Here is a 23331-nt window from a genome sequence, read left to right on the forward strand (position 1 = left end):
CCGTCAAGTTCGGGGTCGTAAAAATCAGACAGAAACTTACTCATATATTACCATATATATATATATATATATATACCATATATTAATACATAACTGATTTGATAATTTGGTCAGTCAGCAAACGATTTATCAAAATGTAGATGTAATTTGTGTTTTTGTGGAATGCACTGCGACAATTGCAATACATACAGTAATCTTTTATACAGTACATTTAATAGTGTAAACAGATTTGATAGGTGGCACATAACATTATGTGGAAATCCATTGAGATCGCATAGATTTTCAATACGTTTTTATACAACGTTTCTAAAATGACAAATAAAAAGCTTAGTGTAAACCTGCATGACAATATGTAGCCTGGCAGGAGGTGCGAGACAGAGGTTGGTGACATTTCTGTGACACGCCCCTGGTGGTGTAGGGCGTTCTGAAGCTTTTCCACGTACAAGCTCTCGTTGTCCCCAATGGTAAGTGGCTGCGTGTCTAGAACAAGGCCGGAGAAAGATGGCGGCGCCCGTCCTGAGAGTGTCCACCCCTCGATGGGAAAGAATAGCGAGGCTCCTTGTTTGCCTTTTGGGCATTATATTGTCCTTGTATGCCTTTCACGTGGAAAGGGAAAAGGCTAGGGACTCAAATTATCGGGCCATGTGCGACGTGAGCAATTCTATCAGCTGTACTAAAGTCTTCTCCTCAAGGTAATGAATTCACAACGGCGCCGACTAGAGAGTGGCGCTGAATGAGACTGGGTGGCTTTATTGTGGGAAGGGCTGCGCGGGCTGAACTGTCAAAATTTCTTGAGTCAGATTTCTGTTAGCGAGCAAATTTGCTATACAATATTTCTTCAAATGCAAATAATGCATGTTACCGGTAATAACAAAGTCAAAATGTCTAGTAAGCTAGCTAACGTGGTGTAAACATATAGCAATCCTTATGCTGTTTTGTTACTTGCAAGCTAGCTAGCTATGGGAGGGGAGAGAGGGTTAATATATGCTAGGCTAGCAAAATGTAAATGTTACATACATTTAAACAGTATAGCCACAAAATGTATTCTTTATTAACATATACGCACTTAATTTAACGTTATATATCCAACTAGCTAAAGCTCTATCAGTAAATGCATACAGCTCGAGCCAGCTTTCGTAGTACTAGCTGTCCAAATCTATAGCTAGCCGTGAGCTTCACAGAGGCTGCTAGCTTTCCAGCTAGCATTAACGTTAAGTCATGTTTTCAAGTTAACGACAACGATAAACTGCTCATTTTTGATATATGATGTTGGATAGCTACACAACTGTGGTTTTAAAGTTTGTCAGGAGGTTTAAATGGCTCTTGATTATTGTATACAATGCTTCATGGTACCTTCATTGTTAGCTCTAAAGTTTGCCCGGTGTCTGAATGTTCCAAGTGCCCTAACTGACATGAGCTCACTTACCTGTGGGCTGTTAAATAGTTATGTTATTCTTACATGTGTTCTTACCCCAAACCTTTAATGTGGAACAGAGAAAACGCGAGCCATTGTTTCCTGATTGCTGATGGTCACTTTTGTGCTTACTTGGCCAATGTCATCGTATGAGGTGCTGAATGGCTTTGAAATAACTTGATCTTTAAGACATACACTAGATTGATAGTTGCAACAAGGGGTGATACCCTAGGATGTTCTATGCTTGTAGACCTGAATAGAAAAGTCCACAAGTAGCTGGAACGCCAGACCTGTTATAAATAGTCTTGTATAAATAGTATAACTGTGAAACATACAGACATTAACCTTTGTCAGCAAAGACCTCCACCCATGTTGTCAGATACTTCTATGCTAGCAGTTCTTCAGGAAGTCTGAAGACGGTCTCAGAGAAAATAAGTTGCCAATGTTTAATGTTATCAATGTTTAAGGTTTCTGAAACACTTATAGGATATGGCCTTCATCGTGGTCATAGAATGCAAAGTAGGAACAGGATATATCCGTTTGGATGATATAGGCCTAGACTTGTTTAGGTTTCCTTCACTTGGTGCAGACCTGGCCTTAATCTGATAGATGATGACATTTGGTGAGTCCAAGGCCTCCTTCTCAACTATATATTTGGATAATTCTCTCTGCCTGTCTGTTAGTCTAATGTTGGATTTAGAGAAAAGGTTGAGGACTGAAATAGCCTTCGCAAGGACAACCAGACCAACACTTTAAACACACTGCATCACAGAAATGCGAAAGCTTTCGAAATTCACTAGGGCATATTTTGTTCTAATGAAATGATATAGGGCCTGCATGTGTGGCATGCTCAAAGTCCACGGAAAACAATGCAGTGGTGTGATCCGTGGAGGAAGGGAGGAGAATTCCCTGTGTCAGACCACTACCAGTGGTTGCGTCATTCTAGCTCCTTGGGTCCTTGATTATATAGCCCTGCTGTTGGGGCCATACAACCTGTGGAATGCAGCTTACCAATGACTCAGTGGCTCAATAAAACGTTACCTTTGTGAAATTGAAATAATATGAGTTGCCGTGTAACCAATGCAGGGTAACCTGTGACCTTTCCTAGAGATGAGTCGTTCTGTTGTAAAATAAGTGACGGCTCAGGTCACCGTCTTCGGAAATACTATATGCTGTTTGTTTTTCGAGGTATAAAACGTGACAAATCCTTGTTTTTATTTCCTTTTGTAGGTGGGGTCGAGGATTTGGACTGTTGGGCTCTATCTTTGGAAATGACAGTGCAATGAACCAGCCAAACAGTGTCTACGGAATTTTCTTTTATGTCTTTCAGCTGTTACTAGGTAAGATTGTCGGAACTAGGCCAATACATTGAATGTACGTGTGTGTCACCTTGGTTGTCACAGACGACTATTTGTGCTGACACACCATTCTGACAGCCACTCTCCTATATTTGACTGCCCCTGGCTCTGTTGATAATGCCTGTTGAAGACTTATATAAGAACTGGAGTCTAACTGAAAACACCCGGCCCTACTCACTCTATAAGCCATGAACATATGACTGTCCATCACCATGCAAAATGTTGACTTTCAGTATGTTTAATTCAAGTTTATTCACCTTTGTATATGATTTTAAGTCAGTTTCTCATGGCTTTGTGGGATTGGAAGTTACTTTACTTGGTTTTGTCCAAATTGCATACAACCCGCTTGGAATTAGTGTAGTGCAGAAAAAGGTCATTCCCCAGACAAATACATGTCACAGAGTTTCTTAATGTTCTTGCACTGCTGTTATTGCTTACTCTCACACCATGCCTCCTCTTTCCTTGAGGCAGGGTTAAGCGACTCGGTTATACTGTTTTGATCTGTTCACTGCTGGCTGCCTTCTTAGCCACCTGGTTTCTGCACAGAACAGGACTCTTATTGTTTCCATCAGTGGACCAACGGTTAGATTTCCATTTTAGTTGCCCTCATTTGCAACTGCCTTAACAACACGTTTACATAGTTGATGCTGTTGGAGGGATGCACATGTGTCCTTGTTCAGTATGCTGTGTTTGTCCCTTTTCTCTAATGTAATCTCAGAACTATGAATAGACGCATGCACCAGGAACGTGTGTGTCTGTTGAACGTCCTCAAGTGTAGAACATAGAACACCTGTCTTTCTTTAACTACGGGGTCCTGGATCCAGCACAGTGTGACAGGGTTAAGATCAGTCATTGAATCTGCAGACAATGGCTGTAGAGATACAGGCTTATCTTTAGTGCAGTAATCACTAGGGTGTATTTTATGGGCACATAAAATGACACAGAGGTCACTAATGATTACTTGAAAATGATTATAGAGGTAAAATTCTGTTCAAATGACCGCTACCACAGCAAACAAGACAATAAATCAATTAGTATGATGATGATCCCTCAATAAAATCAAAGTGCAAAAGTAGTCTGTTAGGGTTTTGATCTGTGCCTCTCTCGTTTCAGGAATGACCGTCAGTGCGATGGCTGCCCTCATCCTAATGATGACGTCCATTTTATCGGTGGTGGGCTCCCTCTACCTGAGCTACATTCTTTACTTTGTCCTGAAGGACTTCTGCTTCATTTGTGTCACCACATACGCACTGAACTTCATTCTCTTTATCCTCAACTACAAGCGACTAGTTTACTTGAATGAGGCATGGAAGCAGCAGCTCCAACCCAAGCAGGACTAAGTAGTAGAGAGCAAGAAAATTGTAACAAACAAAACAGAAATGTGACCTGTCTGAACATGTGACTTACCACCAGGAGACCTTGCTTCCAAACAATGTTTATTCTGCTGTGTGTTCAAAAAAGAAGAAAAAGAAGACTTAAAAAGGTTTGGGCCAGACATCCAAAAGTCCTCTGCATACATGGAAGGATTTAATAATGGGAAAAAAAAGTATTTGTCAGTTTTGTTTTTTCTTTATATTTATTCTCCCCACTTTAGGGTTGGGTTTTGGAGGAAATGCATCCAAGACAAGCAGGCCGAGCCCCAAGTCTTTGTGGAGGACAACCCTCTGTTGAACAAAACGGATAAGACGATGGAAAAATCTGGGTGTTTACTTGAAATAATTAGGAGGTCCTGTTCCTGCACATTGGAGCTGTTCTAGAACCAGAGCAGAACTGAATTATGGGTGTGAGAAATAGAAATGCATGATCATGGGTTTAACGCACAGTCAGCAGATATGATTCCAGTAGGAGGGAGAAAAGAAGCATTAACACCGTACAGAATAGTTTTTTATGTTTACACTTTAAAGCAGGTTTCTTTATTTTGAAGAGGACCACTAATATGAAACATGGAAGAATGTGAGAAATTGTGTGTAGATCATTGTTTCTTTCTTGCAATTCTGTATATAGCTGCTGAGCAATATTCAAGGCTAGATTGTGATTTAGTGGTGATATAGACTTTAAGTAAAAAAATAAAATATAAAAAAAAACAACAAAAAATTTTCAAAAGACAAAATGGGATTTAAAACCCCCCTGAAAATAATACAGAACAAGCAACAAAAAATGAATTTAAGTCATCATCTGGGTTAGCAAATCTGAAGATGTGTTTGCAGTCTGTGTGTGACATCATATTCCCTGCACCCTCAGCGAGGCATGCTGTTGTGTGGATCTTCTTTTGTGATCACTGATCATCTCCCCCATGTCACTGAGGTTCAAATGGGCCTGGCGAGTCTTGTCTTTGCCCAGACTACTCCATAGCAGCACCCCCACCGTCTCTCTGACCGTTTTAGTCACGTGTGAAAAGCATTCCTGACCACCACACCCTAAAGTGGATCCATAAAGACTTATGTGCCTAAAAGAGAGGTGAGGTGAAATACCATTATTGTTTTGGGGGTGTATACTGTATGTAATTTATCACCACTCTTACTCAATCGTACTGTTGTTATTAATCCATGGCTTTTTATAATAACTTAATTGTCTGATGGTTAAACTAAAATGTCCAACTGGTTAATTGGGTAGCGCAGGCTGCCAAACTGGGATTGCCGGGCAGAGCATCCAGTTAGAATAAGCCAATGGTTTTTCTTGAGTCATGCAGGTTCACTGTCTCACCGTGACGGTGGTATGCCAACGTTGGAACTGGAAATCAGTCATTGGCCAAGGTGTGAAATAACACAAGAAGTTAGTATGGTCTCCAGTTCCAGGTGGGAATCTAGAGCTTGATTATCTTAACCCCGTCACACCACACTGAAGCCAAGCTTGTTTGTATTTTCAGAAAGATGTTACTGTATGGTACAATATGACCAGGCTCCTATAACGTTGGCCATTGGACAGTCTGAGAGAGGTTTAGATGACACTGAACAACATTTATAACACGCTGGTGTTCTTCTAGACAAAGCCTTGGTGTATCTGTGTACCATGGAATGCAATTTATCCTGATAAGTTAGCATGGAGAGGCTACTGTTTATCATGACAGATGTTCAAACTGACTTTTGATGCTGATATGCTTACCCTTTTTTGTGTTAATTCATCAATTGTGAATGGCAATGGGGTTGAGTACATGCTGTTGTAATTGGGTTAAAAAGGAGTGTATTTTAACTGAATATGAAGTGGGATATGAGGTACATCGTCAAGTTGTTACTTGCTAGTTCTGCGTTATTTTAAACAGCATTGTCTATTGAAACTTACCGGAACTGTATGTGTCAAACTCACTGTGAGATGATTGACCACACTATTTTGTCATAATGTACTTCTGAAAAGGCTTGTGCACTCACATTGATGGCAAGACTATTTAGGATACACATAAGGAGTCTGGTTTTATTTTGAAAAAATAAATAGCCAAGACTCTCCCAAATATAGACAGAATTCCATGTTGTCAAGATCATTATAAAGTCTCATGTTCTTCCATTGCTTGTGATACTAAAACCATATTTGCTCAGTTACTAATTCCAGAAAGGCGTGTGGGGTTAGTTGGGTTGCTCCTGACTTAACAGAATGTGTAAGGAGTCAAGGAGACTGCATTTCTGCATTTTCTTCACATAAAATGTGAGGATAAAATGGATTCCATCAATCTGTGTACAGCTACTGATGTAAGTGTCCTGTCATAACTGTTGAATTAGACCTCAATGCATAGACCCCCAACTGCCATGGTTGTTGCGTCACCATCGCCATCAAAAGTGCCTTCTGTTTGATCACTGGTCTTGGAGCCAATGAAGAGCAACAGTAAAGCCTTGTAATTGAAGAAAATTATTATGGTAAACGGCACTCCTGCTTGCCTTTCTGAAGATGTATTCTGATAATTGGAAGCCCCCCCCCCAAAGATTTCGTATCCAGTGTAACAGTGCAGTACTCCATAGAAATGACCCACAAAATCCCTGTCTCATATAAGCGGTCAATCTTTTTTTTTTCTCCCCACAATGTCCCAGCACATTCTCATCTTAAATCTTTTCTCATTGGAACAAGGACACTTAATTCCTATAAATACTCTGTCAGAACTACAAGATTGTAAAGTTATTTTTCTGTCTGACTGTGACTAGTGAATTTTTATTTCTTTCCTAATGTCAAGTGAATGATCTCGCCAGTGGTCAGTGGTTCCCTTTAGCTGTATAGACTGTTAACATTCTGGAAAATTCTAGTGTAGAGGAAGGTCTGGAGCTTTAGGAATCCATTTGTCAGCGTCAAATTTATCTTAAATCGAGTTTCTTTGGGAGGAAGACTGTTTTGGTTTGCGTCTGTATTTGCCAAATATAATTTTTAAAATGCTGTATTTTCTTACATGGACAAGTGTTACAGGAATGCTAGGATGGTGCAGAAACACAATCGGAGGCCAGCGTACCTTGTGGGAAACAGTTGCTAAAGTTAACACTACAGTGAACATTTTAAATTGTGTCATTGTTGTGTGGAAATGGTCAACCATTAAAACATTCCCTCTAAAGCACCCAGTCTGCCTTTATTTTGTGAGAAAATAAGGATAATTTTCATTTCAACTGAGTTAATCACTGCAGTGCTAGAAACTTAATGTTTAAAATATATTTTATTGATGCTTTTTCTGCAAACTCTATTCAAAAGTCACAATTCTATAAAAACATGGGCTTGTTCTGTATCAAGACAGCATTTTTACATGAAATAACAATACTGTATTTTGAAAAGTGAAAAACATAAGGGCAATTACACTCACTGTCTTGTAGATAGCAACTTTGTAGGAACCCTCTGTGGCTCACTGGGCATGTGTTCTATCGAGTCTATTGCCAGACACGGTACCCTTGGTTCAAATCTTGCTCAAACCAGTTGATAATTTATTTAACTGATATCAGTTAAGTAATAAATATGTTATGGAGTGTGTGGGTGTGGTGTTTTCCCCATGGAAAGGAAACCATCGCAAGACATCGCAGTGTAACAGCGTTATTAGGTTTTTTTTCAAAAAGGGGGGGGGGGGTGCCCTGACTAATCCATCCCTTCAACCCCCCCCATTACCCTTCAATAAGTTGCTCAGACAACTCAACGGTAACTTAATATCAACTTAATATCAACTCAATATTCAATATCGGGGTTTGTGAACTAAGTCTGTAGATGATGACAGGCCTTTCATGAACGGTCTTCATATGTATCAGACAAGCTAGCAGTGTGAAGGCATTGTGCCCTTCCCCCAACAAGAGGCTGGGCTCTAAGGTCTCCACATCCATACTAGCACACTACCTAGTAGGAGTGGAGGAAAAAAATCGATTCCCATATGAATCACGATTCTTATAGCGATTCACAAATTTAAAAAAACTTTTTTTTATTATGTAAGCATATTAAATCAAAATTTGATAAAAAATCGTCAATCGATTTTCAATGGAACCGTGACGCCAGGAATCGATTCTAATTGAATCCTGAGGTACCAAAAGATTCCCCACCCCTATGAAATAAACTGACATGCAACAAACAAGTACCCCTGCAATATACCTGCAATAACTGAGATGACCGATAAAGAACAAGTTTTTGATTATCACTTGAATTAAAATAATGTTCCTTAAGGGCATGATGAAAACCAATGGGATGTTGGAAATGACAATGCCCTACACACAAAAACAACAATTAGAAGGCTCTGACTTGGCCTTATTGTAAACAAGGGAATGCATAGTGTTGATCAAACATTCTAAACGTCAGAAAGAAGATGACCTGGTCATTTACAGATACTGAAGTTGCACAGAGGCCAAACAAAAAATCTGCCTTTTAATATACTGTACACGGTGATGATTAACACCAGGATTAAAACATTACATTGTTAAATAACTATGCATATTGAATGTTGAAACTGAAAAATGTTGTTCTTCCAACCAGAACATTCCACTTTACGATGATTTAGAAACAGCATTTGATACATTCACCTTCTTGAACCTTAAACACGTCTCTAAAAATGACATTGTGTGCAGTGTACACTTACAGGCAGCCTGTGCTGATTGTGTCATGTTCTGTCCTAATCCCAGCTCCCAGGGTTCAGAGCAGGCAGGGGTATCGGGTCCAGTAAGGAAGCAGACCAGTCTCGTTGGCCAGCCTCCAGTACCTCTCCTTCAGCAGGAAAGCCCCAGCTTTAGGCTGTCTCTGGCGGGTGAAGATTCCCTTCTTGTTCCCCACGACGCGGGTGATCGCTGCAGGGAGACGAGGACCAAACATCAGCAAACAACCACACAAGACACCGTTTCAGTTGGCTTACATTTCCTCAGGGTAACAAACACATCAGAGCGCATAGAGTACTTGTTATTCTTGTCAACTGGGTCAGGCCAAAACATGGTATGTCAGGTCAAATGCCTGATAATCTCATTCAGTATGTGCACTCCTCAAAAGCCGTTCTGACATTACATAACCTTGTAAAGCTCAAGGTAGAGTCCATTGGAATTTGGACACAAACAGAAACGGTATCTACATTATGTATGTGTGGGTACACACACACACACATAATACATATAATGGATAGGGGGTGGGGAGCATTTTTCAGACACAGCTATATGGAGTTGGCTGGATCTGATTAGTCATGGATCTCAGATATGCCAGGTCAAATGGGGCACAGCAATGGGGGGCTATTGAATGAACTATTATGTTGGGCCCACCTACTTATGTTTGGCTTTTGCCACTTCAGATTCTTTCCCAGCTGGCACAAGTTCAACTCCACATGAACTGTCTAGCTCTTGCCACATCTGCACCAGCACCATTTGTTTATACATGTCCAAAAGTATTTGACACACCGTGACACATTTTGTGCTATTTTGTTTTTTTACTCCTCCACTTTGTATTGGAAACGATTAGTATGGGTTTGAAGTCTCCAATTGAACTTCATAGCCACGGGATTATTCCACACAAAACAATTGACAAGTACAGAGCCAAAAGAACAAGGTAGTATTACTTTGGGAGTTATCTTGTGATGTGTCCTTCATTATCTCTTGTGATGGCTTAAAAAACCGTGCATGTCTTTGTAAATTCCTCCTTACTTTGTGCTGTCATAAAGTCAGCAAAATTCCAGATGAGCTCTCCTATGACATACTCCTTCCTCTTCTGGTCGAACACGTCATGGTAGTTCTGCAGGACGGCCTTCTGGTACTCCTCAGTGAACATCATAGGAGGGTCCTGCAAGGGAGCGGCTACGTTCATACATGCTCAGATACTTGTTCTGACAGGAATACGAGATTTAGACCCCTCTTTTTTACTTCATATCCTCCCTGCAATTTACGAAACATTTCTCTCCCAAACACCGACACACAAAGACGCTCAGGTCTCTGAAAGGACACGTTCTCTACCGACGCACCGGTGTGTGTGGTAAACACCTGGCGGTGTGTTAGCCTCACCGTGTGAAGACCCGGAACCGCGTCGGCACCGTATTCACTCTGGATGATGGGTTTCTGGTACTTCCCGTACCAGTTCTCAAACTGGGTCTTGAGTTGGATGGGGATGAGCTCAAAGTGACCAGGGTCGTGGTACCACGAGAAGTAGCTGTTCACACAGATGACGTCCACGTATGGAGCCTGGTGAGAGGGAAGGCACAGAGGGGTCCTCAATGAACGGAAAGGGTTTAAATGTGAGGTCAGATGGCTGAGTGGTTAGGGAATCGGGCAGTTAATCAGACGGTTGCTGGTTCGATTCCCGGCCGTGTGAATTGGCGCTGTGTCCTTGGGAAAAGCACTTCACCCTACTTGCCTCGGGGAGAATGACCCTGTACTTACTGTAAGTCGCTCTGGATAGGAGCGTCTGCTGAATGACTAAATGTAAATGTATGTAACTACATTAAGTAATATTCAATCTAAGCAGACTAAATACCAGAGAAACATTTTTGTCGACACACAAAACGGAAGAGTTTTCCCTGTAAACTAGGGGGATTCAATCGGAACAAGTGTATGTGTTTGAAATAGCCCCAACATTCTGGCAACAAGAGTTCATAATCTGCCACACTTGTCGGTAACTCTAGCAGTGAGCTACCCACCCCTTTGTCCCTGGCATAGTCACTGGATGAAACAAAGGTGACGGGTCGAGTCTGGTCCAAAGACTTGGTATGAGCTATCACAGTCCTGAAAGAGAGATGAAATAACGAAAGAATATGTGTGGAGATGGGTGGGGGGAAAAGAAGGAAAGGAAGGAGAAAAAAAAATCCTGATGTTGAAACAGATGTGACCCCTGGTACAAGACACTGCTGAAGTGAGTTTTTACTGCTTGGAATGTGAAGACACAACACATTCTAAGCTTAGGCCTAGCCTTAGAATATTATCTGAACTAGGATGAGAAAAGTAGCATTGTACAGAAAGAACTTTGAACCATCATCCCACATAAGATTTGATATTCAATGGTTGGGTATTGTGAGGTGAAATTCCTGGGTTCCCTCCCTGGCCTCTGGTGCTCTGGTCTGTGCTGTGAGATAGGGAGGGCTGACAACCAATCAGACTGCATTCCACAGGTTGTAGAAGGCTTACACTCACCTTTACCCTCATCTCTGCTATCTGGAGTCCTAACACACACACACACACCTGCATGCCAACACATGATTCTGACAGACATTTCCCAGGAGAGCTTCAAATACCTATGCATGCAATCATTCTAAATGCTAGGTTCTATCTAGTATGTTACATAGTTTCAAGTCCTTCATTATCTTCTGCACTCACTACAGGCATTGTTTTGTGTGCGCTGCAAAATAAACTGTCAATGCACAAGTTAAGAATGGACTTACTTGAAATACTGTCCAGCAGGGGGCATCTCTGCAGCAGGCTCATTGGCTACGGACCACATGACCACAGCGGCGTGGTTCTTGTCTCTCCTCACCAGCTCCTCCATGACCACCAGGTGGTGAGCCAGGGAGGCGTTTCCAAAGCTACGACTGGAGGACAGCAGCACTCGCGGGTCACTTCCTCACTGACTACTGACAGCTAACTGGTTCATTTCATTCGCCATTCTATACGTTTACTTCTCACAAGAAAGGAACAGCTGTGTGTTTTCATGGGGATAACAAGCCCATTGGACAAACACCATTGATGCTCACGCATCATGACCTCTGTGTGACCTCTGGAGGGGGTCAAAGGCCTCACTCACATGTCCTTGATGCCCACCCCAGGGCACTCGTCGATCACTACGATGCCGTGGCGGTCACACATCTGCATGATCTCCTCCGCGTAGGGGTAGTGACTAGTGCGGAACGAGTTGGCCCCCAGCCACTTGAGCAGGTTAAAGTCCTTCACTATCAGGGCCCAGTCCAGACCTTTACCTCGAATCTGACACACAGCAAATTACAGGAAACATCAATGACTTGTCTATTTACTGACTGAGCAGTTCAGACTGCTACTGTGCTATACCCGCCACTCTAGGAACACTCACATCAGAGTCCTCGTGTTTGTTCACTCCATGGAAATAGAAGGGCTTGCCGTTTATGAGGAACCGTGTGCTGGTGACCTGCACAGTGCGGATGCCAACAGGAAGGGGGTACACGTCGTTGTATACAGGAGCCTCGCCAGCAGTGGTCATGTGAACCTGTGGATTAGAACCTAGAAGATGATGAAGCTTGTACAGTTAAACAGACGCGACATCACCACAGACAGGAAGTGGCGGAGGGGTTTGCTTAGTCAGGAACAGGAGCACATCGCTAAAAAAGGGCAGTTGAGCCACAGCTGTTTTTGATTAGTGCTGGCATGTTACAGTCGCATTCATCTTGCGTAACTTCTACAATCCAAGTGGCACATCTTATATCAGCTGACTACAGGAGGCCTGATTCATGAGAGGCTGTGCCGCAATCCAGACGTTTCACAAGCGTGCTCCACTACACACAATCTATTTGGTTAAAGTTTTTAACTCACCTCCATAGAATACAAGTAGCCTGGATTCTCATGCATTAGATATGGCCACCATAGATTGACATCAACCACTTTGAGGACACCAGACGTTCCAGTCGAGGAGGCCACACAGAGGCCATTTTTGTCTGAAAGAGTGACCTTCACTGTGGGGTTGGGACTTCCCAGGACTGACACCTTATAGCTGACCAGACCTACAGCGAAAGAGAAACAAACACCACAATGAACTCCATGTTATAGTGAGATAAGGCAACAACTTAAGATATGACAAACATATTGCAATTTAAGGAGATTAGACTCACCGATGTTGTCCGAGAAGCTAGTCAGCACCGTGATGTCATCTACATACACCTTAGGAGTGGTGTACAGCAGCACAGGGCGATGAAGTCCGGCGTAGTTAAAAAAGTCAAAGTTTGTGCTCTGCACAAAGTACCCAGCAGGATACCTGTTCAATGCAAGCATTGGAAACCATATTGTAAGTTTAAAGTTTTAGGGTAATTTGCCATTAATGCTAGGTTAAACCAGAGGGATCTCTATGACGTTACTTGGAACGGTCGTCCATGTGTTGGATGGTCCCTGGAGGGAGGGTCTGGAGGGTCAGGGTGTTGTTGACAGCGATGGTGATCCTACAGGGCACACTCCCCTCCTTACGGATCACATCACTGATCTCTGCCTCAAAGGGAAGATGACCTCCCTCATGTTCCGTCACCTTCACCCCATTGACCCACTGGCAGGAAGAAGACTCGGGAGGTAAGACTGATTTCACCGCTGGAATGGCTGCATAGGGTGTGTCATGAAATCAGGAGGTGATAAAAAAATGAACGACAAACAGGATACTTACGACAACTGAGTAGTAGTGTGCACTTCCCACCCTGAGCACTACTCTGGTTCCCTCGTCAGCAAGCCAGCGCTGAGGAACCACCACCTCTCGCTCATACCACACCCACCCCACAAAGTCCCTCAGCCTGTAGTCCTGAGTGATGTCATTATAACTGGCAGGGACAGGCATGTCAATCACAGGGCCAGTCTAGACATACAGATGGGACACAGGCAAAGAGGAGAGGAATGTTTTGAAATAGGAACCATTTACAGAACTGGAATATAGTTAGAATAGTGTTTTATTTGTGGCAAAGCATTGTATTACTAGGTGTGTTCGTCGCCTGCAGCCGCCTGCAGCCCGGCTGACTTGAAGCAGCCAATGGCATTCTCAGCTTCAAGGCAGCCGACTGTCGGCGCCGCCGTTGCTGCATGACGTCGAACACACCTATTGTATTTAGGGGATACAACGTCATGATCTGCGCAGTTAAGGCCTCATACGATAATGCCTTGATCATTAGGACTGAATAGATTACAAGTTACACATTAAACCATTTCTGACTAATGCCTTTTGCAACGTGAACATGCGTTGATTCAGCGACACAATGTTATCTGGAGTAAAGTTAGCCTCATTGCTCAATATTTACCTCTTCCAGGCGACTTTTGTACCATGCCTGCTCAAAGCCTAAGTTCCTGTTGAGTGAAAAATCGGCTCTGAAGTTCCACAGGCCGTTTATCTCTCTTAACTCACGCGAAGAGGACTCTCGAGGAAAGAGCATACCACTATCCAACATATGAACACAATTCCATGTCGCAAATAGTAATAAAATTGTGACTAGCGGACACACTGTCCTGCACCCCATCTCTCTAGCACTCATGATTTGCACGGAGTGAACACTTTAACACCGTCTGATTGGTTAGCAGACAAAGTCATATGACCAAGTCATGTGATTTTTAAATAATCTCTAAATTAACGTTCTACTTCTGGTAAACCTTAATGTTGGGATTATTTTATAGCCTGGGCTTGTAAACTACAATAATGATAACTACTAGAATACTTCATTTGAAAGCACGGCTAGAAACATTTTTGATAAGGTATGTTTTACCGCCACTAGGCGGTGCTCACGCATGATATTGGACGAATGGCAAATACACTTTTTATTCGTTTTTGCGGTGAACATTAATGTTAAAAATTATTTACATCGCTCAATATTCTGAAAGTACGTGTTGGTAGATATAATGATCTTCAATTGGGATAAACTGACGTTATGAAGCAAAGGTTGGTAGGTTACGTCTGACTGAACTATTGTGAAACTTTTTTTTCTTCCAGTTGTAATTCGTTCGGTAAATATCTAGGTAGCGCCATTGTATGGATGTATGGACATCTTACAGGGCTTTCAAGTCATGCATTTCAGCCATTTCTCACGCAACACCTTGTATTTCTCACCCATTTTAACAATTTCTCAAGCTGAGAAATAAGGGATTTTGTCACGCTATATATAATTAATGGACGAGTTGTCCATACTGTATCTACAGTAAAGATCTACATATTATATGGACGAATCTGCGTTTGTGTGTCACCGTCACGAGTGGATCTGTTCCCCATTGTTTACAGAATTATGTCACTCCTGTTAGTGGTGACAAGTAGGCTATGGATAAAGATTTGCAAATACGCAACACTCTTCATCCTCTCCGTCCTCTTGACCTTTCCAAGACGACTTTCTGTCGGTGGCTACAACGAGCCGATAAAGTCTGTCGACGTTAATAATGTACATGAAGGTTATATAGGATCGACTTGGCAAAACTTTTTATCCGAAATCATTTTGCGTCTAGCTGTTGTGTTAGCGAGCCATGAGTCTGACTGTGGGCTATACTGTTAATGGTTAATGAAGAGATGTATCTAGCGTAGAAATCCACCTGTCTTACCTGTGACACGCCTTCTCAGATTGTAATTGAGGCCTCTGTGGCATGCGAGTATGACACTGCAAATTCGTTTGGTTCCCAGGCTAAGCCTTTAAATAAGTTGAGATATATAATAAATCAGTAATTATTTGTGGAGCAGCCGAATATGCAATTTTACTGTAGATAGGATACAGGATTCTGGATAAAGATGCTGTTTGTCTTCCGAGCTATAAATAATAAAGCTTCTACTCGGGTATCTGGTAGGCTATATATGTACCTACCTACTTATCATGACTCTTTAAAGAGTTAAGTATTAAAATGCCAGCATTTTTCTCCTTTTCAAACTGAACTGGGACCACAATATGTTGGTCCCAAATGCCCATCATCTTCCCCATATCTGTTGGGTCCATAAATGATGGATGTCTAGTTGAGTAATTGAGAATTTGACTACTGACACAGTGGGAACCCTGTAATACCAGTATACCAACATCCAGCTACCCAGAATCCATTAACCAGTGTTTGATCATTCGTTTTGTGGCATGATACATTATTTAACAGTGATTAGCCGACTTTTACTACAGTAATATTTGCACTTTTATTTATGTCATGGTAAGTTCACACTCACCTGACTCACTGCATCCACAAATAACCCTCCCAGGATAATCATGCAGGAGCTGCAGGGATGGATGTCCCCTAGCTGGAGACTGGATAACAGAACTGATCTGGGCCAAGTTCAAAGAAGTCAGTAAAAGTCATCCAGTTACATGAAATATAACTTTTACTGGAAGTTTATGGCCTTGAGCAAAATCACAAACACTGTGGAAGTGGTAAACACACCATGACCCTGTTTTCATGTGAGAGGTTTTTTGTTGAGTGGTGATAGAAATTACAGCAAGGTAGTAGTTTGACACAAACCTCAGTGTACTGCAAACCTTACTACAGTATTTCACACCACAAAATGTTTTTTTTATCAATAAAATAGTGATGAAAGCAAGTCTGTTTTTGTTAAATTTTGTAGTCACCTTCACAAGTGAGAAGAGCACATCAGGGTTTAGCTCATCTTACAACACTCAGCAAAACATAAGGTTCTTTGGCAGGGTCATTCCTGTAACCTAGTCTCCTGTGTCTATCTCTTATGCCATTGGTTTAAGGATGCAGTCTGCTGGTGTACTATTATGACCTACTAAATAATCACAATATTTGATTTATTGTCTGATTGACATAGATGCAGTCGCTAAAAGAAATAGACAATTACTTTGTCCATTATTGATAAGTATCTAACTGGTGGAAGCAAGACATCAAATGTCCAAGAGAGAAGATTTTGTTCATCAGGACCAGATATATTGTGTGCTCTGTGCAGTCATCTGTGCAGTTAAAGGGTGTTTGGTGACATGTACTGTATGTGACATGTATGTGTGTGATGGAGAGAGAAAGAGCGAGAGATTGAGACTGCTGTCTCAATACTCACACTGTGTCTTATTACATGCTTTGGCAGATTCATTTTGGTTGATCGTGTTTCCACAGGTGACCCAGTAGCAGAGGCACCAACTCCCGATGACTGTATCCAGATGATTATGCCAGCAATCTTTCAGCCATGCATCCAGAAGGTTACAAGCTCAGCAGTTGTGCAGATACATCTCTTAACACAGTGAAGTACTCCAGGGCGTATACAGCAAAGATGCTACCACTGGGAAAGATTTCCACCACTTGTGATTTTACTCAGTAATTGCTTGTTTTGTGGTGTTGGTCAACCAGAACCGCACAACCCTGCATCTTTACACAGCATTAGACCAAGTGCTGCTAACTAGCTGGAAGCAGTGCATTGTGGATATTTTTTATTTTTTTATTTTTGTGTTTCCCATAGCCCTCTCTGCATCCTGTCTCTCAACATTGTCGCTGCTTGTTAGCCAGGGTGGATAAATAAGCAGTCCTTGACAGCATGTCTGATTAGCAGCCTGATGTATGGGGTGGGAGCCCTGACACCAATACTGGTCAGGTTCTTATCCCAACATCTTCCCTGTTAGTTCTGTTCAAGGTATTGTACTTGGAATTGTAAATATTTTCAGTTCAGTGACAGACCCGACACTCGTTGTAATCGGTAAATTGACATTTACGCAAACAAAAATAATTCTCAAATGTGAAACTGAAATGAGGATGTTGGGGAAAACAAGGCGAGAGGAGGAAGGGAGGGGGAGAGAGAGAGAGGGAGGGAGGTGTAGAATAGGCATAGTAGTGGGTTGGCATCTCCATTTAGATCTGTCTCATAGAGAGGCCAGGAGAGAGAGAAAGATGATACTGGGGCCAGGCGCTTTGCCTAGTGAAGATGTGTTGCAAGGAGAAACAGGTCGTTTAGAGGAGGACTCTCATCATGAGCACCTCCCCCCCCCCCCCCCCCCCCTGCTCATCCTTCACAATCCTGGCAGCAGCCTACTAGCATGAGTCAGATGAGTGCCCCTGGGCCCCCACCATCCCTGCGGCCAAGCGTGCCAACACAGCGGCTCCAGCTTGAGGGAGACAAGCTGCGTAGGACCGAGGTCTCGATGTCCCCTCTCACGTCCCATCCTGCATAGGAGCTCAATCTGTACCTCGCCCTGTACGAGTCCAGTCGACAGATGAGTGCAGAGATGCCCCCTTTCCGTTCGCACTCGCTCTCTCCCCAGAGAGCAAATCATCAAAGACCAGCCTGTGTTGTGAGGTTGGAGGAGGAGAGGTTGGAGGAGGAGGCAGCGAGGTGGGAGGAAGCCCATATAAGGCTCGTGTTGGAGTGGGGTCCTGGATGGCTCAGTGTGACATCGGCAGTAGCAGATTGTGTGTGTGGGCGCAGACGTGACGGAGTAGGAAGCGATCTCTTAAATCCTGCAGGGTTGCCCAGTGTGTGCCAAGTCTTCCCGCTGCCAGAGCTCTACGCTGCTGCTTCCATGAGTCACAGGACCCATCTCCTCTCCAGTCAAGATGTCAGATTCCAGCTTCTGCCATGTAATTCATTCCTCAACGGGAGGTATATTAGTTATGTAGAGTTGTGAGTCCTAACTATGGTAAGGGAAAGGGAATGATCAAATCATTGAGATGGGATTGTTACCATCATTTGATGATGAGGCTCCAGGTGTCAGAATTGCATGACGGGTAGCCACAGCTTTAGTCAGCTGTGGTGGTGTTGTGGGTAGCAGAGAGGACCATAGTCATCTTGTCCTTCTGCCGGAGACTCAGGACCAGGTGAGGCTCCATGTAGCCCATCTCCTGCATCTCTGTAGGGGGCAGCCTGTCTGTCTGACAGCCTGTCCGTCTGGAAGCCTGTCCGTCTGGAAGCCTGTCTGTCTGGGAGCCTGTCCATCTGGAAGCCTGTCTGTCTGACAGCTTGTCCTCAAGGTGCAGCGGCCGCAGCTAGACTAGAGCATGACGTTCCTCTCCACCGCCCTGCTTCTGATTCAGAGACAGCCTCGGCTGCACACAACAATGTGGACACGGAGATCTGTAGATCGATTTCAATTCCAGCTTGCAATCTTTATGTTCAAAGGGGAAAAAGATATATGAGTATCTTTTAGCTGACCCCTGAAACAGCTTCATGTTCAGAGGATGGGTATGGATTGCAGTGCTTTCACCAGCTAAACCATTTCCAGATGAATGACATCAATAGTAATGGACACCATGTCTACTCATATATGTGGTCTAACAGCCACCTGTATAGGTGAGGCCTAAGCCATTAATCTAAATAGATTTGCTGTCTCATAGAAACATCATAAAGGCCCTCTTGGGGCTAGTTCCTGGAGTTGGAAGTGGGGGACAGGCTGTCTAGGGATTGGCATAGAGGTCAACAATCTGTTTTGGGGAAATGGTCTTGTCATTTCTTTGTAAGACTGAGCAGTAAGAGAAGGGGAAGGTGGTGTTTTTCTTTCCTTGTGTATTTTGGCAACGGCCGTATTTGCTTTGGAACAGAAACCTTTCCTTATGAGATTGTCCTCTGTTAATTGTCCTTTGTTAAAAAGTTCATGTGACGATGGTGATGACTGGAAGGTGACTGGAAGGTGTGGACGTAATGGAGTATATCGCGTGGAAAACAGACTCGGGCTAATATTCACTGTCATGTTTCAGTGATGGACATGAAAGGAAGGAGAGGGAAGAGGGTAAGAGGAACTCACAGGGGTGCAGTTAGGCCCCGCACCCAACCACCCACCCATTCACCACCCGACTATCATTTCTCTTTATACAGCAGAGTGACAGTGGTGTGTTTGTGTGTGTGTGTGTGTGTGTGTGTGTGTGTGTGTGTGTGTCGTGGGCGGAGGAGAGAAGAGAGGAGGATAGAGGAGAGAGGCATTCCTCACATCTCCTGCTGCTCTCGTGAGGAAATATGTGCACTGAATAATTAACATGCTGCGGGAGGTGAATAATGAATAAGTGAAAGTGATTAAAGGGAATGCATGCTAATGAGTTTGGAGGTGGGAGTGTGTGTGTGTGTGTGGGGGGGGGTGTTTCCCTGCAGTAGGATCTCACACCTGCTATTTCAAACTGAGGGGGAGAAGCTACAATATGCCACCCACAATCTTCATCAAGCATGCTTTATATTCCATCTGTTTTGAAAACAGCATAATTCATATTTGGATCTCGATTGATTCACGGGTTGTCCTCCCTGAGGCTTTGCTAAAATTAAAATTAAAATCCCACCATACTCAGCTGGGTTATGTAAAATCTAGTTAAAATGTGGGAAAGTTAAAGTGTGGGAAAGAGGACCCATGTTTTTGGACAGCATTCAGTGATGAAGAATATATTTGGGCTAGAATCACTGCTCAGTATCTCTGGGCTGGGGTTCCCACTGCACAAAGTACAATTAAGGTTTATCTGTGTGTGTGTGTGTGTGTATTTATTCACTCACGTGCCCACATATAAAACAGCATGTGTGTGTTCGTATGCATATGCTGACATACGTGCATGTTTGTGTACACGTGTAATTGGAAGTGTGCGCACTGCACATGTTTGTGTTCTTGATTGTCTTTCTATTACACGGGTCATTGACTTTAGCCCCTCAACCCCCCCGCCTCTTCATCCTCCCACACGACACCCACTGTTACTGTAAGCACTAAACATCTAAATATACACCTCACATGTACAGCACAGGAAGACTGTGCGGGCCCTCAGGCAAGACAAAGGAGCATGGGTCTACATGCTACACTTTTACTTATTAAAACTGTGGGAAGAATGTGGATGTGTTGCTGTAGCTGAACCTGACATTTTCATTACGACTGGGCGGAATCACCGGGGATGAATGCTCCAATGAGAGACGAGGAAGGTTAGTTCTGTATGATGTTCTGTTCAGCATGGCTTACTCCACATGAACACGTACTGTGTGCATTATGACACAGGGAGATGGTATGTGTCTAACTCCACCGTCACTGCTTTAACCCAAGGACCTCAGAATGTTCTGGAACGGATTTCCTTCTTTGATGAAGGAAAGGTCAGGGCCAAGGGTTTAGATGTTCTGCTGACACAGCAGTTGCTAATCAATCTAGGTAGCCCATCTATGTTGTTTGTGTGGGTATATATATTTTTCCTCAGTCTTTTAGTAGTACGTAAATCAGTTCTGGACTAGGACTGAAAAACGGCCCGGCGCTTTGAAACACAGACAGGCCCACAACTGTGTATTATTATTATATATATCATGTACACCCATTGAGCTGCAATTCTGTATGAAATGTGCTATATAAATAAAGTCTTATTATTATAAATAACGTCTTATTATATATATGTATCTTTTGCATAATGCCGGGGCCGTTTGACCGGCCGTTTGGGAAATACGCTGATGGCCAGTCCAACCCTGACGTAAGTCGACCTTTTCACCTTTAGCCGAGGTGCTTTAACAAGCTTGACTGTCATTTCATAAGACAGCTGAAAAAATAAATGAAGTTTACTTTCTGTGTCTTGAATTATCGCAGCTGTCCCTGCTTCGGATTGAATTCTGTTTTGTCAAAACACTCCTCCTGACTGTCATGAGTACCATAGAACATCATGACAGATACAGAAATCTTCAGATAAAGTACGACCGTTTAGTTGAGACATTTCTTCTGTGTGAGTTGAAAAGTGTTTGTCCACAACTTACAACAGGAGCCAACAGTGAGATAACTGTGTTACGTAGAAACCCATGCCCCTCCAAACGCAAACACAACACACATTTCACCAGAACGATGTTATGTAATATACTTGTGTCAGGTCCATCATTCTGTCATGTAGATGTTTGGCATAACTGTGGATTTTGTTTGTCTTTGTTTGAGGCACAGCACAAGGAGATAGCGGACAATACGAGGCTCAATCAGCACAGCCAAACCGGTCACATCCTCTTCCTGCTGCTAAGTAGGTTGGAGAGAGGGGTTTGGGCCCTTGAAGACCATCCCCACCACCCAGCGTCCCACTGAGCGGCAGACAGGCCGGCAGACACGGCGCAGTACGGAAGGCGAATGTATAGAAGATAACCAGGATGTCTGTGGGACAGTTTCCTGCACCCCCCCCCTCCCCCCTCCCCCCTCCACACACATAAGCACATACGAACACCCCTCCGCACATTCTTTAGTACCACACCTCTCTCCGGGACAAAAGAGTCCATGCATTACATTTGCCGGCTCCATATTTAGGTGGGCTTCGAATGACACCGAGGCACGGAGAGATGGTTGTGAGCGACCCTCCGCATTCAGATGCTGGTGCCTGTCCGTCCATGCCACAACCCTCCTTTGTACGTCCGCTGAGGAATTTCCACCCCACCATGGAATGTTCACTTTCCCCCTTTCTACGGCTCCTCTTCAGGGGTCATCTCCTGGAGAGGGGCCCCTCGTTCTTATCTGTGATTTGTTGAAGCCCTTGTGAAGAGAACATGTCTGTATAACAGAACGGCTGGCAGATGCCTGCCTGGATGACGTACATCTGATGTGTGCCGTGCACAGTTGGCTAGAGTGTATTTATTCAGCAACTGTCTATTTACTGTATAGGTGGCCCCCAAAGGTCAATGTATATCTTTGCTACATATTCCCAGAGCTCATATTTACGAGTTCCTGCCCACACTTGTTTATTTCGAAGCCAATGCAGACCCACCTCTCGGCTTATCTTGTAGACCAAGACTTTATGAGCCTTTGCAATCCCTTAAACACAGCAGACTCCTCCCAAGCTTTCTGTGATGCTGGCACGGTCTTAACAGTAACCGAGCCTTTTCCTGGTAGTCCTTACCAGTGAACAACTACTGATACTGATACTATCTGTCAGTCACTGAACAGCCCACTGATTCACAGGCTGGACTTGGACCTGTTTCAGAAACAAGGTTTCTCCCTGTGAATACGTGTGTGCCATGACGTCAACTTCCATTGTCCCAAGGTGTCTGTCTGTGGACCCACCGTAGGAGAGTCTGAGTCAGTCACTCGACATCACTTCCTGTTCTTCTTCGAGGGAGCCGGCAGACTGCCGTCCGTACCACCACCTCCAGAATGGCGTGCTCATGGCGCCACTCGGACACGCAGCCCAAGTGAGTGTGAAGAGATTCAAACGTGTCTTTCGCTTGAAGCCCCTTTGCTCTGATTGTGACACTGGCGAGTGAGAAAAGGCACTGATCCAGGGCACCATCGCTCACCACTCGGCTCTTTGAGTCAGGTTCAGTTTACCGTGAGTGATCCTGGGGTCTGTGTCTCTGCGTGTGTTTCAGGGAGCTCTGTGTTGCCCATCTGAGGTGGACCTGCAGCTGGGCCTCGTTGCCCAGGAAGCCTGGCTCTGATGGAGGAGGGGGCGGTCAGGGGAGTGTTTCCAGAAAACACTTTGCTGCCGACTCTGTGCTTAGAAAGACCTCGGCGCCATTAAATATGCAATTTGTTTTTAAGGAAAATACGCCAATATCAAAACATTTGGAGGGGGAAGAAAGCTTGCCTGAAGCTAGTGTCTGCCCACTCAGGAGAAAAGATGGCAGGAGAATGGAGGTACACAA

The 23331-nt window shown here is 43.6% G+C and overlaps 2 protein-coding genes across 4 annotated transcripts; one reads left to right on the forward strand and one right to left on the reverse strand.

Annotated features, from left to right (window-relative positions):
• Window positions 1–464: 464 nt before the first annotated feature.
• Window positions 465–7300, forward strand: vkorc1l1 (vitamin K epoxide reductase complex, subunit 1L1). 2 transcript variants are annotated; one of them, XR_014755114.1, is made up of 4 exons: window positions 465–692; window positions 2645–2754; window positions 3886–4255; window positions 4367–7300. XR_014755114.1 is itself a non-coding variant. In XM_084697691.1 (3 exons), the coding sequence occupies exons 1-3, from the start codon at window positions 502–504 to the stop codon at window positions 4110–4112; spliced, it is 528 nt and encodes a 175-aa protein (XP_084553817.1). In that variant the 5' UTR covers window positions 465–501; the 3' UTR covers window positions 4113–7300. The 2 variants fall into 2 exon arrangements, 1 of the variants encoding a protein (XP_084553817.1); XM_084697691.1 differs by having other exon boundaries at window positions 3886–7300.
• An 823-nt stretch (window positions 7301–8123) lies between these two features.
• Window positions 8124–14364, reverse strand: gusb (glucuronidase, beta). Of its 2 annotated transcripts, XM_084697689.1 has the most exons (12): window positions 14129–14364; window positions 13507–13692; window positions 13211–13392; window positions 12968–13110; window positions 12672–12859; window positions 12196–12348; window positions 11914–12092; window positions 11555–11701; window positions 10817–10901; window positions 10185–10361; window positions 9831–9966; window positions 8124–8993 (listed from the first exon to the last, which is right to left on the reverse strand). In XM_084697689.1, the coding sequence occupies exons 1-12, from the start codon at window positions 14357–14359 to the stop codon at window positions 8842–8844; spliced, it is 1959 nt and encodes a 652-aa protein (XP_084553815.1). In that variant the 5' UTR covers window positions 14360–14364; the 3' UTR covers window positions 8124–8841. The 2 variants fall into 2 exon arrangements, with proteins under 2 accessions (XP_084553815.1, XP_084553816.1); XM_084697690.1 differs by lacking the exon at window positions 13507–13692 and having other exon boundaries at window positions 13211–13442; window positions 14129–14304.
• Window positions 14365–23331: the final 8967 nt, after the last annotated feature.

The sequence above is a fragment of the Hypomesus nipponensis genome, chromosome 5 (genome assembly GCF_054491055.1).
Source record: "Hypomesus nipponensis isolate SF chromosome 5, ASM5449105v1, whole genome shotgun sequence".
Lineage (NCBI taxonomy): Eukaryota > Metazoa > Chordata > Actinopteri > Osmeriformes > Osmeridae > Hypomesus > Hypomesus nipponensis.